Source organism: Varanus komodoensis, unplaced genomic scaffold, assembly GCF_004798865.1.
Source record: "Varanus komodoensis strain SLA01 unplaced genomic scaffold, ASM479886v1 scaffold20_1, whole genome shotgun sequence".
Lineage (NCBI taxonomy): Eukaryota > Metazoa > Chordata > Lepidosauria > Squamata > Varanidae > Varanus > Varanus komodoensis.
The window spans coordinates 12,831,389-12,850,630 of record NW_025335587.1 but is presented as its reverse complement, the minus strand read 5'-3'; the positions used below and the strand labels follow the sequence as shown (position 1 = coordinate 12,850,630).

At 49.1% G+C, this 19,242-nt stretch overlaps 1 protein-coding gene across 1 annotated transcript in view; it reads right to left on the bottom strand.

Moving 5' to 3' along the window:
- The window catches only part of SPNS2 (sphingolipid transporter 2), a 113,910-nt gene that overhangs the window by 44,647 nt on the left and 50,021 nt on the right, over positions 1 to 19,242 (bottom strand). The window contains exon 4 of the mRNA XM_044430365.1: positions 14,861 to 14,997. Within this exon, the coding sequence (XP_044286300.1) occupies positions 14,861 to 14,997 (137 nt within the window). The remainder of the gene's footprint in view (positions 1 to 14,860; positions 14,998 to 19,242) is intronic.

Sequence of the window (19,242 nt, the reverse complement as noted above, 5' to 3'; positions counted from 1 at the left end):
GCTGCAGATGGCAGCTGAGGATGGTTTTCACAAACCCAAATGTGTCCAGAGGAGGGGAGAACGACGGTGGGGCCAAGTCCTATGTAGAAAGGGTCAAGGAACTATCTGGGGTGGTACAAGAGCCATCTGCAAATATCCGAAGGATTATCGCAAAGGTGAGCGAGTGAATCCGGGATTCTCTTGTTCCGCAAACCAACATTCTCAAATGAAAAGGGTCTTTAGCTAAACTTTAGAGAGACCGTTCTGACCATATGACACACTCGACAGTAAAACAGGTGGCCTTGAAAGCCAAAGGACTTTTTTCCATTTTTTAATGGAGGCAGAACGGCTGCCTACCTCAGGCGAGGTTCTTGCAGGCTCCTGCACAAGTGCGATCGGGCCAGTGAACCAAGAGTGATTCTGGAGGGCTGTGGTGGGGGGAGCAGCAGAAGGTAAAAGGGGTAGGAGCAAGCAGCCAAAATTTCCAGCCCATTTTAGCAAAACCTCTTGGACAGCACGCAGGTCAAGATCCACAACCCTCTGCATACCACCCAGCCAGTAGCTAAGTCTTAGGAGAGACAGTTCCGTTTTTTTAGAATGGATGAAAACTGTACAAAAGCCAACTGATGGATGGAGAAATCATCTCTGATGTCTCTTCTAACATGATAGATTCTTCAACACAAGGCAGTCAACTTGGTTGCACTGCAGCATTAAGAACTACTGTTTTTCCTTTCCTGCCTTCCCAACACATAGCCTCTAGGTGGCACTGTAGTATAGTGGAACCACCCAAATGAAAAGGCGTTTGCTCTGGCTTTCGCAAATAATATAGCAATTACTCTACACTGATAAAACTTGCCAAACAGACTAGAAGCAAAACTGAAGGGTCAGGACCTTGTCTAAAGAACCCGTAAACAGATCATGTACAAAAACAATGATTGTACAAGAGAAGTTCAGTGATGGATATCTGCATTATAACTCCAAATCCATGGCTGGAAAGGCCTTGTAAAAATGCTGCCTATTAGGAAAGACAGCCAAGTGGTATGAATCAGCTTCATCTGTTCAGGGAAGCATCCGTAGCTCAATGGTACATCACACACTTTACACCTTGAGGAAAATCTGCCATTAAAAGATCCCTACTGGCTAGGATGGATAAGATCTCTTCGTGGCCACGGCAGGCAACAGCCCATGAAAACAGGCAAGAGGCAGGAGGAATGTAAAGTTACTCCATGCACCCACTGCAAACAGCTTTGCATCCCCACCTGCCCCAGCAAAGGGAGCCCCAGACAACGTGCGAGAAGTTGAGGGCATCGCGAGAGGGGCAGCAAAAGGGGTGGGAAGAGGAGCTCCATCGGCAGTAGAGAACAGTACGGAACAGCCCTCCCCGCTCGGACAGGCTTCGTCCAGCGAGCGTGGCCACCGGATCCTCCTGGACAGGAAGCGGCACGCACAGAGAACTTCCTGTCCAGGTTTAGCCTTGCTCCAACCACAGAATCGTCCCAAGCTCTGATCTGAACCTCTAGTTCCTTTTCCACCCAGTCTCCTGCTTTGCCCTTCCTTCATTTCTGACTTGCTCAAGGGCAAGAAACTTTGGTCCCGACATCGGGCTCATCCTCCCAGGGCTTGTGCGGGAGCTCAGCCCGGGCGGCTTCCCATGGCCCAAGCGCTGACACTCAGGGTGCTGTCTGTGGGATTGCCCTCCCCTACAGCCCTCACCCCAAAACAGAAAGCCCCCCGGCGCACGCACAGGGAAGACTGGCCAGGAACGGAACGGCCCCGGCCCCACACCCAGTCCGAAGAGCCAGGCTAGCGCATTCCACGTGCGCTTCAGCTCTCGGGGGTACGGAAACGAAATTCCCCCACACCTTTGCCCTAGGACCGAAACGTTGCCGAAGGCACCAAAAGCACAACACCAGATCCTCAAAGGTCCAAAACCGCTGACGCATTCCTCTAACAGGAAGTGGTTCGAGCCATCCCTTTCCGCTCTAGGGCAACGTCCCCCAAGGCACTCTGCCCCACCACTGCCAGCATTCCGGACCACTGGCCATGCTGGGGCTGATGGGTGTTGGAATCCAAAGCAGCTGGCAGGAGCTGGGCTGGAATGTTGGAGGAGGAGTGGAGCAATACCAATTTAATGCACAATTAACAGTAAGTGGGTGTTCAAGGCCCAGTCATTTCTTGTCGGCCTGACCTACTTGACGGGGTTGTCGTTCGGATGGGAATGAAGGAAGCTGGAGGGACTGAGCTCTCTGGAGGAAGTGCTGTTGTGGTCAACCAAAGCAGCATGTCCGGTCCAGGGAATGGGTGTGCTCGGAGAACTGGCCGATGACTCCTCTGTGCGCCTCATTAAACTGAAGTGTCATTGACCGTTCAAACGATCTATGACCTCACTTCCTTTTCTATCTCTACCAGGAGAGCCAAGCAGAAGTTAAAGCCTTGATTTCCTGTTGGCTTCATGACACAATCAACATGTTCTTTTTTACATTTTAAGGCCGTCTGCATGCTGGGACCTACATATCTGGGACCAGTCCTGTATCATCTCCACTGGTCAGTGACTGAAGTCTGGGCCTGTCTTCAGCTGTTAACGCAGACACAGAAAGCCCTAATCGGTTTAGGGCCTGGATAGCTGCAGGAAGGCATCCTTCCATACACAACTGCCCAGACTGTAAGATCGTCTACGGTGGTCCTTCTCCTGGGGCCCTCTTTGAAAGAGGGTGGCAAGGTTGCCACCAACGGAAGGGCCTTCTCAGTGTTAGCACCCGACTGTGGGATCGGCTCCCCAGAGACATACACCTGCGGCTGACTCTTGATTCTTCTCAGTGCCAGGCAAAAACCTTTTTATTTCCCCGGTATTTTAACATTTGAATGTTTTTATTATGCATTTTTATATATTGTACACTGCTCTTTTATTGAAGCACTGTTGAGTTGCTATTGTGATTATTCTTTCTGTAAACTCTCCTGAGATTTCCTTGAGATATTCAACTGCATATAAATGCTTTAAATAGATAAATAAATATAATGCTTGTGAGAACATTCTCCCCCACTGAATGTGCTAAATATGCTTGTGGTGGACAGTATATAAAAGCTATAAATAAATAAATAGCCGGAGAACGGGGAGTGGGAAGGGATGGGGTTTTGAGAAGGGGAGAAGAAATGGGGGAAGCAGAAGGAAAAGGCTAGTTTGTTGGAGCACGGAATGCGGCACTGGCCCCACTGGTTCTCTACTGGTTTACCCTGCAAACCAGCCATGTTCAATCAAGGTTGGAATCAGTGCAGCGAAGGGCCCCTGGGATGGTGGCTGGTTTGCAGGGAAACCGTATGAGGAGAGACTGAGGGAGCTGGGTCTCTTCAGACTGGAGAGGAGGGGACTCAGAGGGCACCTGTTGGCGACATGCAGGTACGTGAGCGGGTGCCACATGCAGGTGGGTAGAGACCTGTTCTCCCCTGCAGTGGAGCAAAGCTCAGGGAACCAAGATTTCAAGTGGATGCCAGGAAGCACTTCCTGATGGTTAGGATCCCGAGGGCATGGAATGGGCTTCCATGGGAGGTGGTTGAGGCCCCACTGGTGAGGGTGTTCAAGGGTAGGCTGGACATGCACATGGTGGGCATGTCGTGAGCGGAGCCAGGGTCAGACTAGATGGCCTGGGAGGCCCCTTCTGACTCACTCTGTTTCTATGCTTCTACATAATCTAACCCATTCCGAATGACTAAAAAGATCCCACTGCTTAACTGGGCTGTTTCCCTTTCCTAGTTTCAATGTGCATACTTAGAAAACCTGAGAATGCTAAGAGGCATTCCTTCTTGTATGAGAGAAGAGGAAATCCCTCTTCTAGAAGATGCTTTCTTGCAACACACAAAGAGCACAACAATTTAAGGACACGAAAAGCCACCCAGATGAATCACCCAAAAAGGGAGCTGCTACGAATTGATGGAGGTCTCTTTAAATTGGACGACTGTCTTCTAAGTTTCTGGAAGCTTCGTAACCCACCTTTTTGGCAAGCCTGTGGGACCTGGCGCTGGCTGATTATGGGTTTCCCTTCTACCATATAATTAGTTTTGCTATTTCTTGCTGCCTTTGCATCATAGATTGTAGTTTAAAAGTGGGGTTGCTACTTATTTCATTGATTTGTGAGCTGCCCTGAAAGTAGGTGAGGTGGGATAAAAATAGTCCAAGCTAAAAAAAATAAATAAAACCTGCTACAAGATAATACCAGGTTTTGTAGGAAATCAGAACAGCCATTGTGGGAAGGCCAGAATCATCTCATTCATTCTATGCATGCCCAGAATCACACCCCGCTATAAAATGCATCCAGGAGCCTACACCGCAGGTTTGTTGTGGCTAAAGGGACACCTGGAGGAGAAAATAGGCTGGATACAGACAACTGGTGTTTTCACCAGTGCTTGGTCTGCCATGTTTGAACCCAGTCATCGTATTTCCCCACGGTAAGCTGGCCTTTAGGAACCATGACATGAAAATAAATATCAGGGTTTATTTTATTGGAGATTATTTGGATCTGGCCTGGCCTCTTGCAGATTTTAAAGCATTCTCAGCTGTTCTTTCTGAACAGGCATGTGTGTGTTTACATTTGCACATGCCAATTTTACAAGCTTGGACCCCAGATTTTAAAAAAGCAAGCTGTGGACGAACTACCCTACCTGCGGTTCAAAGGGGCCAAGGACATTCACCTTCCCACTAAATTTATTTTGGAAAGTTCTGAAAAGAAAATGCATTCACGCACTATGCCACACTTCCAAGATACGGGAAAACCTTTGCTAGCTGCCAAAGTTATTCCCACACACACACGGCTGGAAAGAAGAGGGAGGAAAAACTGTCCAATTTATGAGCGCCAAAAAAAAAAAAAAAGACACCATGGGCTCCATTAGATTTCCTGTTAATTACGTGCATATTAACCGTTTTACTACTCCCTGGCGGTGGGTGTGCCAGGCTGAAGGCAGCAGGGACAAATGCAAAATCATTTAAAAGAATAAAATACTAAATCAGTGCTGATGCTAGATAAAACATGGGAGGTTGTACTGGCGGTCATGGAGGGGATCTGGGAAGGAAACGGGCCACAGGAAAAGACTCGCACACGGCACAAAGGGAAGGTTCTGCGTTCAGCCTGGAAGGCATATCGACAAGTGAAACTTTTTCCTCCCGTAATCTGCCATTTAAATGTTAAAAATAAAAAAGGGAGTAAAGTGGGTGGGAATCACGTGCTTCCTGCCAATTTGGTCAAAATTAGGAATATGTTTCTTTCCCACTGTGGCCAAAAGACATATTTTGCAAAGGGAAATGTTATTTCAGACCTGCAGCCCAAGCTAATTCAAGCTGATTCTGCATGTGATGCGTAAGTGCAGTGGAAACGCAAGATGAAGGATTTCCTGTTCATTTGGGGTTTCTTTTCTTTCTGTTTTAGGACAAATCATATATTTAGAAGCAGCATATACCAGCTCAAATTTAAGGATTCAATGCTCGGTCACTTTTCGTGTAAACAAAACCTACTGCAAAGACCGAAATGTACTCTACCCTTCCTTGTTCTCTGAAATGCTATGAATGGGGAAGATGGGATACCAGGGAAGCGCAATTAGCCATGAGCACCTCCATCTGGCATCAGGAAAACCTACGCGATTAAAGATGCCAGACCAGAGCACCCCTGGGAGAAGATCTGCATCAGCAAAGGGTTGGTCTGGATGCTCTCTGAGGTCCCCTTCAACTCTACTCTTCTGTTACAGTCACGATTGTCTAGCATCACTCCCTATTCTCCTGCCCCTCGGAACTCACCACCCCAATCCTGCCCTCTGCAGATGTCTTGTTAATTCTTCCGGTGCAACAGCCGTGCTTCCGAGCGTCGCTCCCTCCTTGGTGTCCCAAAACGCTAAACAAGAGGAGTGGATGCGTCCTGCCTCCGGTTTTTGCGCTTTGCATGCACTAAATGTGCAGACATTTAAGCACAACGTGGTCATTTTGATTTTCCAGGCACACGGGTGTCGAAGCACCACACACTGGGACTCGGGCCATCTGGGTTCACTTCCCCGCTCAGGCCCGGAAGCAACTGGGTGACTCTGGGCCAGTCACAGAACTTCAGCCCAACCTGCCTCGCAGGGTTGTTGCTGTGGGGACAAGATGGAGAGCAGCAGGAGGAGAACGATGCAGGCTGCTTTGAGTTCTCTGTAAGAAAAAAGGCAGGATAGAAATCTTAATCAATAAATAAAAACACCCTGCAGGCTTTCAGAATTGGAAGGTGCATGGAGAAATAAGCCTTGAATCCAGCTGACATAGGAGAATCAGAGGCAGTGTGTAGAAATATGGGGGTAGGAAGGGTTTGGACGAAGATTTTTGGAACAAGAATGGGAATATTTAGAGCAATGCCCTATTTTCATCCATGTGCAACATGTTGCAGGGCACTTGGAAAGCACCGCCACAATCTATAAGAGGCTGGCCCTAAACTACCAGGAAAGAACAACATTTCCTATACATTCCGGCCAACCAGGGACGGCCCTCCACCATCCTCGTACGGGGTTTGCGTTTCAAGGAACCAGCTCAGGGGACATCACAGCCGGTGACACTTAGCACCCTTGTGTCGGCGAGAGTTTCGATGACCTGGCGAAAATGCCGTCTCCAGGCTCCTTGAGGCCAGCCGCGGCGCAGATGCTCGCAGAGGCAAAGGCGTCTCGGGCAGAAGGCAGCTGGCACCATGGTCTGGTGCCAGACTCTCATCTCCTGAGGCTACCCATCTCTGACGGCTTTCTTGAGCCCCTGAACCTATCTACGGAAGGGTCGTAGGTTTTTTTTAAAGTAGCGTCATCAACTGGTATGAAATGAAGCCCAAGTCAGGAAAAGAGGGATATGAATAAACAGGTCGGCATTGGCGGCCAAGAGTTGCAGATCACTATAGGAAATGCGGTCACTAAACATTTTTAAATGCATTAGTGCAAGCAGCACAAGCACCTGGCTCTAGCAGATGTCCAAGAACATGGCTAAGTACCTTCCCAGGTATGTGCGCTGATTTGGGAGCAATCCCCCCTGAATATAGTCAGTTTTCCTTCCAAACAGACATGCATGATGGGATTGCACTGGCTACCTCTTCCCTGCAAGAGAAATTTAGAAACACAGAAAACAGAGCGAGTCAGAAGGGGCCTCCCGGGCCATCTAGTCTGACCTCCGGCACCAGCCGGCTCCGCTCACGACATGCCCACCATGTGGACGTCCAGCATGCCCACCATGTAGACAGCAATCCAAGCCCTGTTCAGCCAGACAAAGGCCAAAACTTCCCAGCCAACAGGCGTGTCGTGGGACCTTTCCTGCCTCGGATTGCACCCGTGGCTCACACGGATAGGGGAGCTCAAGGCAAGACACAGAACGTCAGCCCAGGTTGCTCAAGCCAACCGATGCATAAGCACTGCATTAAACACTACAAACAATGCCCAGTAGAGCCGCCCCGTTGGCACATTGTATAGATTCAAACATTGTTTGAACTTAAAGCTGCACGGACGTAACCTTTTGTACCTCGATAAAGCCAGCATCTGCCTTCCCTAACCTGGTTCCTTCCAGACGTTTGGAACTACAACTCCATCAGCCCCAGCCGCCACGGCCAAGGCATCAGGAGAGCTAAATTTCTCTGCCCCAGTCTACACCACTGCAGCAGCCATCATGTCTTCAAACGGAGAGCTCTCTTTCCCGGCCATATCTGAAGATGCTGGGGGCTAAACCTAAAAGCAGCAGCCCACCTGGGCAATGCACACTCCCAAATTTAATTCCACCAGGAGCACTGGGTGACCTGCGGTTTGGAGATGCTGCAGCCACTCAGTGGAACAGCCCTCCTTGACGCCCGGGACCAACAGATGCTTCCCCAGAAAGCAGAGAGGGGATTCTCGGTCATTCCGACATCACAGGCCGCCAAAAATGGGTTTCATTTCCTCATCTGAAATGCAGCTTTGCTTCCACAATAGCTGCTGATACACAGAAGGGTCTTTCTGTACAGCATTGCTACGCATCTTCGTTCTGCCTTCACATCTGAAGTTGTGTTCTTCATAGCCCGTCTTGCTGAAGGTTTCCCAGCCCTTGGTACACTCAAACAACCATGCAAGATCTTTCCATTTTTTTCAAAGAAAGAAAAAAGCTGGATTTCACATTCTACCGTGCATGTGACTTTTCCCCATGTGAACAAGTTAGCAGGCAACTAACCGGAACCTGGGCAATTGGAACTGGACACCTAGCTCCCAAATTCGGGCCAAACTTAAGGAAAGCCCAGTCATACAACCAGAAATTGTCCCAATCCGTATCAGGGCAGCCCAGGCTGGGAATTTGCCTAAAGGGGTGGGAACCATTCAGTGTGGTGAGCAGGGGCTTCCCCAGCGAAAACTGGAAGTGAGGAGAAGCAATCTGAATGGTGGCTCAGTGGAGAGAAAGGGTTTAAAAAACCTGCCCCCAACTCTGGATTAGGCTTCTTAGCCATGCAATTCACTAGAAAAAGCCGATTATGCAATGGCTCATCAGTAATGTACAGTTGGCATGTAATTCAACAGCCTTTCTCAACATACTTTCCTATTCACCTCCACAATTTCTCTAACCTTTTTGCAAATTTCTCTGTGCCAACAGCCCTTCAGCCCATCTTGTGGCAGATAATTTTTTTAAGTTAGTTATGCACACAACAAAACATTTTTTCTTTCACCAGTATTAATCTAAAGGTTAAAAAGGTAAAGGTTTCCCCTTGATGTTACGTCCAGTCATGGCTGACTCTCGGGGGCGGTGCTCATCTCCGTTTCCTGGCCGAGGGAGCCAGCGCTTGTCCGCAGACGGTCTCCGTGGTCACGGGGCTGGCATGACCAAACACCGAGGTGCAGGGACGCTGTTACCTGCCCACCGAAGTGGCACCTTTTCATCTACTCGCATTTGCATGCTTTCGAATTGCAAGGTTGGCAGGAGCTGGGATGGAGCACGGGAACTCACCCCGTTGTGCAGATTTGAACCGGCAACCTTTCGATCAACCAGCCCAGCAGCACAGCGGTTTAACCCACTGCGCCACCTGCAGTCCCTAGTCATAATCTAGCAAACATTAAATGTGTTCAGTGACCCCCAGTTCTACTGTCAGCTGAATGTTGCACATACTTTTTATAAACTGCAGTTATATATCCTGCCTCCCACCTCCCTTTTAAAGTAGATAATCAACTGCATGTAGGTTGATGGGCACCCAGAACAGGACTTCCTTGCTGGAGGCCCACTCCTTTGGAGTCCCCTTGATGGGATGGTCTCATCGTCGCTAACTTAAATAAAAACACACACATTAATAGCATGCTTATTTTAATCCGCGTTTGGCGCTTAAAAATCGTCGGCAGCTATTACGTGTATGATTATAATTTGTATGTGTGGTTTTTTAAGTACACTTTTGGTGGCCATGTTAAATAAACTGTTGTTGTTTTGTGAACAAACAAACAGCACTCCAAGCCATTTGCAAAATTATCAGTTGAAATGGCTGATTCTTCGCCAGGATTCACAGGGCTGCCGTTTTATGGTGGTTGGAAATATCAAGGTGGTGCCGTCATCAGAAAAATGTGATTTCTCAGGGTTCCCTGCAAAGGGGAAATGAACCCCGTGCCCAACTTTCAAGTTGTACTTTATGCATCTAAAGCTGGCCAAAGTAGCAACACACACACACAGGTCTCAGCAGCCTTGGGGAAAACCCAGCCTTTGTGGAAACAGAAAAAATCTTTGTGGAGCAGGCCAACGAAAGCTGGATGTGGCAGAACGCAGACTGGCTGTTGCATGTGAGGGGAGAGAAAAGCTTTGGGGAATGGAGCATTCCAGTTCCACCCAGACCCCAGAGCGCATCCACAGTGCCCATCAAATGCGGAGAGCAGCCGGAATTGGTCTCTCTCGCGCCCGCTGGATTTCTTTCCCACACGCAGCCCTGGCCGGGAAGCAAGCTGAGCTGAGATCAAGTCTGCAAACGTCCAGGAGCACTAGGGCGAAGAATGCCAAGCACACAACACTTGGTGCAAAATATGCCAAGAACATACTTCTCTGTGCTAAACGCAAAATTCTTTGCATGAAGTACACAAGACCTACAGAAACCGTATGAGGAAGAGGAATGCCACCTGGGGCAAGGTGGATTTCAGGCAGAGAAGGGGGCTGCAGTCGCAGGGGCAGAGCTGAGGAAGTCCATCAGATTCTCACCTCCCATCCAGACATCCCTAAGTACGTTGTAAGTTATGAGGACAACATTGCATGGGACAAATCTTCCAGCATGGAAGCCAAATTCAACTTCCTGTTGAAGTCTTCCTGTTGGCTTCTCTGTTTGGAAAGACATGAGATGTGGGTGCCAATTTTGACCTGCAGCTCTGGGGTCAGTCTAGTTGGTACTCTATGCCGGGGGTGTGCAGCCCACGGCCCACGGGCCGCATGCGGCCCAGGAGGGCTATGAATGTGGCCCAGCACAAAATCATAAATGTACTCAAAACACTGAGATTTTTTGGAACTTGATTGTGTGGTTCTCAAGCATGAACTTTGTGTTGCGATGTCACATAAAATAAATGTTCGCATGCTCTTGCTATTTGTATGCATGTGTGGCTTCAGTTTTAGGGCGGTGTGCAGCTTCCATCTGTGTGCGACTATTTTCAAGAATGAAGCACACTAAGAGTAAAATTAGAACGAAGTATCTGATGAGGATCTTGAGAACTCACTGAGAATTTCAACTACTTCCATCGAACCAGATACTGACACCTTAGTTTCTCAAATGCAATGTCAAATATCCCACTAGTTTTATGTTGCCCTCTTTTCTTTTACTTGTATAATAAAAAATATTTAAAAATCAATGAAGTTTTATTACTTAGATATGTTCGTTTTCTATACTAGGGATCGCAAACTTGGGACCTGCTCGATGATTTTAAAGGACTCTCCAAATGGGGCGTCACATAATTAGCATTATTATGTGAGGACATTTTTGCTTATCTGTGGTGGTGGATATTGCAAATATTATGCACAGACTTTTTTTTTTTTGCTCATTAGTTTTCGTTGGTTTTTGTGTATTTAATGTGTATTTAAGAGAGCGAGTGTAGTGTAGTGGTTAAGAGCATGGGACTGGGACTCGGAGGATCTGGGTTCAAGTCCCCGCTCAGCCATGGAGCCAACTGGGTGACTTTGGGCCAGTCACAGACTCTCAGCCCAACCTACCTCACAGGGTTGTTGTTGTGGGGATAAGATGCAGGAGAGATGATGTAAGCTGCCTTGAGCCCTTTGTAGGAAAAAGGCAGGATATAAATCACAATATAAATAAATAAATAAATAAATAAATAATTGTGCAGCCCAAGACCATTCTTCTTCTTCCAATGTGGCCAAAAGTTTGGATACCCCTGCTAAATGTGCTCCCTACTGGGTTCATATCCCATTTAGGGTGCCACCAAATAAAATCCACACCCCAAGCCTTGGGATCAGTGAGCCCAAAACTGGCTGCAGCAGAAAAGTTTAGAATTGGCTCTGTTTCTGTTATGCTCAGGTTGGCAAAGGTTGAAGCACTCAGACTCATGCTCAGGAAGATAACTGTTTTGCTGGGTTTTTTAATCCCAGGAAGTGTGTGCGGTTGTTCCCCCATTTCGGCAGGCACAAACAGGTTTCAACCCCACAAAGCAAAGTGGTGGTTCACACACGCAGGGTGTACTCCCACTTCCTACCTTGAGGTTTGGAGATAAAAGAAATTACTCCATCATCCCCAGCGGAAAGCGTGGGGCCCGTTTGTCTCTCTGCAGTGACCGCAGAGGCGAGGGCTTCCCAGTCCCGTGGCTGGAATGTGGCTAGAACGGACGAACACAAAATGAAACCGAAGCAAGTTCTTACCCTCTCCCACAGTCCTTCTGTAGATGTGACAGGCAGCAATTCAACTGGTGCCAGCAGACAGCCAGTGTGGTGCTGTGGTTAAGGGGTCTGGGCTGGGATTGGGAGAACTGGGTTTGAGGCCCCACCCAGCCAAAAAGCCCATGGGATGACTTTGGGTCAGTCAAAGGCTGGCCTACCTCACAGGGCTGTTGTTGTGGGGATAACAGAGAGGAGAACCTTGCAATCAAACAAGGATTCCATGCAAGAGGGAAAAAGGTGGAATATAAAGGCAGTGCTAGAAGGAGAAGCAGCAGCAGCAGCAGCAGCTTCATGGGACTGTTGTGAAAGTAAACATTGGAATAAAGGGTATCTGACATGCTGTAAGCTGCTTGGTGAAGCTTTGTACCTGCCGAGTGGGGCATACAGTTCTTAAATAAAAATAATATGGACCCCAAAAGGGACTGAAACCGGTCTTGGGCACCTGGGTGGAATGGCTGAACTCCTCTTTCCGACCTGGTGTTTTTACCAACTCAGACTGCATCATCTGTGTTCTTGAACATGCTTTGTGCGGCTCGCTCACATTCTAGGATCCCTCTAGTGACTCACAGCACTGCACAAGGGGCTAGACCTGATGGTCCTCTGGCCCTTTCCATCTCTACTATTCTAGGATTCTAGATATTATTTCTACACAGTGCATAATTAGGCAAATTGGCACGTCGCAATCAGGTCAGCTGAGAAGCAGCCTTGGTCCTTGGCCAGGCTTTAGGGAAGGCTTTTTAACAAGTCGCATCAGCACCAGAGCTGGCCTTCACAGTACAGCAGACGGAGCCTTCTCGGTGTTGGTGCCCAAGTTCTAGGCAACCATCATAAAAACAATCCAGCCCTTCTCCCTCTGTTTATATGCATTCGGCTGCTAATTAAAAACCTGATTGCAGCACAGCTTTTAATGATTTGAGTGCAATTCAGGCATAGCTCACAGCATGCTTTTGTTCTTGAAGAGCTACTTTTATTGTTAGTATGCGTTACTGATGTTTATTTGCTGTTTCTGTGTTTGTTTTGGAGCATGTTTAAATATTTGATGTTTATTGCTTGTTTAACCACCCTGGACAATCAGAGAGAGAGAGAGAAATTGCATACACAGAGCCGTCAAACCAGGGCAGCTTTGTCATATTGTCAGATTTCTGAACAGGCCAAAAGGCCTTTTTAGTTCCTTGGTTTCATCCAAGTGAAGGCCTGTTGAGCTAGTTGCGGGCAGCCCTCACGATTGCAGCCTTTAAAATCTGGATTGTGATTCAGTTTGCAGGTATGAACTGCCATGAGCCATGCAGCTGGCTTGGAAGGTCACTTACAGGGGCTTGGTCCCCGCTCTGTGATTATGATGCAGAAAGACGGAGATGGAAATATTTTAACTAAGGGACTGATCTCATTTTCCACAGTGAGAGAGGATGAGAGAGAGGGAACTCCCATGAACACGGGGAAGATAAGCAACCTGGGAACGAAGCGCAAGCAGAGAAGCCCCGCTGGAGGCCCACTGCAGCAACAGAAATAAAACCAAGCACGACGGGTGCTGGCAAAGACACCTGGGTGGCTGAATAATTGGCGATTTCCCTCCCCTCCCTGTGAGACGGCACCCGCCCTCGCTGGAAACGGCACGCACGCTGGTGAGATCAGGTGGGCGGCTGGCATGCTGGCCATTCCTGATCTAGGTGTGGCAGGATGAGGCCGATTTCTGGAATGCAGCCGGACTGCGAAGGTGACTGAAGCGTGGCAGGGCTTCCTCCCGCTCTGTGCTCGCCCAGGAGGAAACCATCCACGGGAACAGTGACCCAACTTGGGTTCACCCTGCCAGGAATGTATTAATTAGCCCTCCGTGACAGCAGGTTTCAAAACACGGGTGCTCTGGTTCCCAGGCAGCTGCCTCTCGCGACCTCACAGCGCGATGGACTGTCGACACACACAACACGGCGAACGCAACACACACAAAGCCTTCTGCTCACGGCAGGGAACGGGGAGGGTGCGCAAGTCGAGGAAAAGCGGCTAGGCTGCATTCTGCATGCCAGCCAAAATTAGGTCCTGGCCCCACCTAGCATACAAATCCCATTGCACCTGAAAATGAGAGGCAGGTTTTTTTCCCCCTCTTCGGATGTACTGTTTTGCTCAGATGCACATCGATGTAATTTAATCTTTTAATCTTGGATTAATTGTACCTGTTTGAGTAGATTTGGTGATGGGAAACATAAGAAGATGCTTTTTATATTGGTCCAACAACCTTCCTTGTCTTCATCAGGAAAGGGGGCTTGTCCCCTTCCAAGATGGTGCTGAACTTCAACTCCCATCAGCCCCAGTCAATAGTTAGGGATGATGGGAGCTGCAGTGCAACCCTATCCGGAAGGTCATTGGTTCCCCTGTATGATTCGTCACTGGTTTCATACAGAACTCTCTCCTAGCCCTACCTGGGGCTGCTAGGAGATTTAGGGATACATAAATCAGCAAAGCTCAGTCTTGCCAAAGTTCTCTAAATTCCATCCTGAAGCTCCTTCCAGCTCGCGTCTGTATCAGGTTGCAAGCTTTCTTTTTCATTTGACATGAAAATCTGTCAACCTGATTCTTGTGCCTATTTTCCCAAATGTACAACGAGTCGTGTGCACCTGTGAGAAGGTACACAAGCTTCTCTCACTGATTAAAGCGTAATGCTGTGTCTTTATAAGAAGTTCCCTGTTTAATAAGAGTAATCATAAATCTTTATCATGGTCAGAGACTAGACCAAAACAAAACATTAAAAGACAATACAGAAATACTGGAAGAATATAGGCAAATATTAAACATCGGTTGGTTGTAAGGTGTATATAACTGTGCCGATAAACCAATCTGAAGTTGTATGCTCCCTGTTTCATGTGCAATTTTCAAATGGACACACGCATTGCCTGCATTTTGGGCTCTGCAAATGACTTAGAAATGTCCAAACCACAAACTGTGTCTTCAATTGAACCAAAACAATGTTTCCCTCTCCTCCTGCCTGGCTCAGCCAATCAACGACGCTTCCATCACAGCCCACCACCCGCCACCCTATCTTACCTGCTCTGTGATGAAGGAGCTGGAGAAGGTGACGGCTGACCAGAAGAAAATCCCGCAACTGAGAATGATCTTCCTGTTGAAACGGTCGCCAAGATAGCCAAAAATCGGGGCAGCCACCATGAAGCTGCAAATGAAAACTGCAGGGGGAGAAAGAGAACAGAAAGAGGTTGAGCCGGTCTTCATGAGCTGTTCTGAAGTGGGCCAAGAGAATTCAGGGCATTTCAGGGGCCATGCAAAGAAGCAAGAGGATTCGTTCAGCGGATCCATGCTTAGGGTTTGGGACACACCCCATCTCTGGCATTAAAAGGGGGACCACCAACTCTGTCTAAATCCCTGCACAGGGGAATGTAAGATCTCAATACTTCACTTGGAAAGCACTGCTAGGCTGTGCTGTATGGTGTTTATTTCAAGTGTTCTGGAACTCTATCTTTTTACAGCTAAAGCATCTAATCAGAAAAAGCACAGGGCCCCAAAAACAAAACCCAAATGGGCAAGATCTTCACATCAGATCAACCGATTAACCCACTAAGGTTGCTGTCCTGCAGTTACTTGGGAGTAGGACCAATGGAACCTCATATAGTACTTACACCTGAATAGGAACACAAAGGACCGAAGCGTAAAACCCCGTAAAACCGTGGGCTTAGACAGATTACCTTTTTTTTTTTACATGGAAATTAAGTTCTTAAAGACAAGACCAGTTGCGGTCTTCCATTCAAATAGGTAATTATTGCTTGAGAGGTTGAAGATGCTGTTTATAATTCATATGAAAAAGACCTCGCTCAAGGGAACTGAATGCAAACAGTACCCCATCAGGAAATTAGATATCTGAGCATTTAACTCTGCATACATTTTTCCTTATTATAACAAGTCATTTGCTGCTGTTGTGCAATAAACCTGGTTAACATCATCTATTTTTCCTGTGTTTGAAAGCAATGCTATTTTAATTAGATGATTTAAGCTTCTGTGCAACAGAGGCGGCATAAAGAGCTAAATGATCGCAGGAGCAGGGGAGAAATACAGGAGGAGAACAAAGGAAGAAATTCTGGGGCTACGGCAGGAAGATGGCCGACCCCAGATGGCTGAATAATAAGACCAAAGCCTGACACAGCTCTGCGCTGAACGAGACCTGATGCTGCACGAGCATCAGGATGCTGATTGACTTGCAAACAAATTCAGAAAATGACTGGGAGCCTCTCCGGCAGATTGCTTGCCAGCCTGCCTTGTTAGGAACAGATCAATCCCAGCAATTATGTTGGGCCGTGAGCGACGACTCTCGGCAGCTCAAAGCTCCGTTCACCTGGTTTTATTTTCTGGCGTAAACAGGCATCACCGCCTGCAGAGAAGGGAAGGCGAGAGGAAGGCCCTGGGGCAAATCTGGGGGAAAGAAAGGGGGGAACTGCATTGGAACAGCCCAAAGGCCAAGCCGAGGGGCAGATGAGCTTTGGACCACCCTCTGCCTTCCATGGAAGGGCCCTCGGCGAAGCGGTGGCTTCGGCCGGTGTGCCAGCACCTCCAAACAGCCGCCACTCTCATTCCTTTCTTTCTTGCACAATTCTTTGGAAACTGGAAAACGGCGCCATTTTGCTGGAGGTCGAATGGTAGCCTGGAGCTGCCAGGAGCAGTCCTCTTTCTTAGAGAATGGCCACGGTGACCAGTCAGTCTGGCTGCAAGATCAGGAGCAAGAACTGCAGGGAACAAAGAGCTGGGAAGAAAGCCACCGCCACCACGCCTGTGGCTGCGAGAACGGCACCGGGGGCACAGAGTGAAGCCCCCCGAGAGGTCCATTTGTCACACTTCACAGTCACTGGGTAGCCGCAGGCGGGTCTGGTTTATTAATGCTCAGCCAGGGTTGGGATGAACCCTTTCGGGATCGGTCCTCCGAGCATCCGTGAACTTCACCCCGTGGCTGGCCCCGAGGCAGAGCCCACAGCGCCCACGCCCCCCGCTGCCCAAAGGGTGCCTGCAGGACACGGGGGGGGGGCCATGAGCACGCTGGGTGCACTTGCGAGGGGCGAGGGGCCACTGCAAACCGGGCTGAGGTCCAGGGAGCGGAGCCCAAGGCACCCGGCGGCTTCCCACCCCCAGCTGGATTCCTGCCACATTTCTACCCAGGGAAGACTGACTTGGTTTCGCTGGTCTTGGCTTCCAAACGACCAACAAAGAAGCACTGCTATGATGTTGTAATTACTGATTCGACCTATTCGGTAACTAATCAGACTTGTTACCACGCCAGAAGGCATAAAACGAATGGCTGGGGTTGCTTCTGATTGCCATGACGCGCTCATTGTAAAACGGAAGTCTTAGAACGCGCTCTTTTGCTGCCGCGAAAGCTTCTGCTGTCGGGGAGGATTTTTCTGCACCGACTGGCAATAACTGGGGGGGGGACTTTCATGCTTCAAGATGCTGGCAGAAAACCTGGGACATTTGGCATGCAAAGCATGTTTTCCACCCCCAAGAGATGCCCCCCTCCTCCTATCAACCAAGAACGGGGTCATCATTTGATGGGGCAGCTCCTGCTTTGCACGCAGGAGCCCCCCCCCCCCCCCCCCCGATCCCCGGAAGCTCCTATTGTTGAATATCTGCATTTTGCACGCTCAAGACGTCTCTCCTCAGTCCATTTTGCCCTGGCCCTTCTCACTGAGCCTCAGCACAGCCCTGCCCCTTCACTACGCATCCCATGTGGATTCTCTCTCGAAAAGACCCACAGACAGAAGCCATTGCTAGCATCCCCCAGACACACACACAAAGGCCAAATTCTGTTTCAGAACCACAGCCAAAAATGCCAGCATCACATCAGGCTAGACAACCACTTCCAGAGCTGGGCCACACAGAAGGTAATCTTCAAAAAGGGCGGCCGGTAACCGCCCTGTTTTTTCCACCTAACCAGGCAAGCTTTTGGCCAACCCAAAAATACCATCCAAAAGGGCAGGTGAATAAAAATAGGGGAATCTATCCACCCTTCCGATTTACGGTTCCTCCCCAAAAGAGCCAGATTTGGGGGCTGATATTTTGGAACAAAAATGGAAAACACGTTTGTTTCCGTGCAGTTGTGGTGAGGAGACAGGAAAGGTTTAATTATCTAGGCAGGATAGGATGGCTGCCTCAGATCTATTTCTGCCTGACCTGCCCAGCACAGGTGGACTGCGCCTCTCTCAGATCTCTCCCCGATCTTTTTCTGTGCATGGTCGGGGAAAAAATTGCTCCCTTTTAATTATACAGGGAGAAGCAGCAGTTCATCTTCTCCAGACCCCACAGCTTCCTTCATGCACTGCTAGCCATGAATGCCGGCTCGGTGCCTCCATCCTGCCAGTTCCATTCGACCCGCAACACGCTTCTCTGTGAGGAAAGGCAAAGCGGCTCTTTGCTGGACAGAACAGAACTAAGCAAACTAGTGGCGCGCCTTTGACAAGGAAAGGGAGAGGAATCCCAGTGAAACATTTTAAGATAAGGCCTTTTCACCTCCCGGAGTGAAATCGAAGCTCAAAATTGCCCTTGGAGTGGCGAGACTTGCGCCTGCTTGTTTCTACGGATCGGGGCCTTACACAGAGAGGTGTGCACGCCTGAGCCACAGGCTCCTTTTCAGGCCGAGTTCTTTCAACTGGGTGCCTCGGAATATTCCCAGGGGTTCCTTGGGGAGAGCGTACGCAACGATGGACCAGGTCCCCCAACTTGGCACGCGGCCTGCCCTTGGCAACGGCCCTCCTTGCTCCAGAATAGAGGGGGCGCCCAGCAAACGGCCACCTGGGGCCCCACCCACATGCATGACGACGACTGCATTTATACCCTGCTTCTGCAGCCATCCAACCCCCAAGTGTGGACCGACGAGCAAGAGGCAGACGACACCGGCACGGAGGGACGCGCCTTGGAGTGAATTCCAGGCGCAGGGGCTGATGGGATGCCTGCCAACAGTGGGAAGCCTGAGTGGGGAGGATGGAAAAGCACTTGCTCATCTCCTGGGAGATCACGGGAAAAGAACGTGAGCCATGGCGTCCATGCAAGGGGGCTTGCTGAGTCCCGTGAAGGCAGCCGCGGAGAGACAACTCTCCAAAGGCCCTCAAAAAGTTCAGAGCCTTTGATCCTTTCCCAGGTTTTGCACAATCCCCCTGCACAAAAAAACAAAAAAACAAAACAAAACCCGCCTCTCTCAAGTTGCAAGAGTTCTGAGTTGCAACATGTAGGTAATTATACATAATTTCGGCCACACTGCTTGCTTTCCAATCTGCCTACCCCTGAGGGCTTCCTCAACGCTGAATTTGGCCCTCTGGTGGAAAGCAGTTCCCCACCCCTGCTTTGGGCATCAAGCCACATTTCAAGTGTGCACCCACACTGAGGACTAGTGCAATGTTATGTCAGGTGCCTGCTGGGTCCAGGGCCTGCATGAG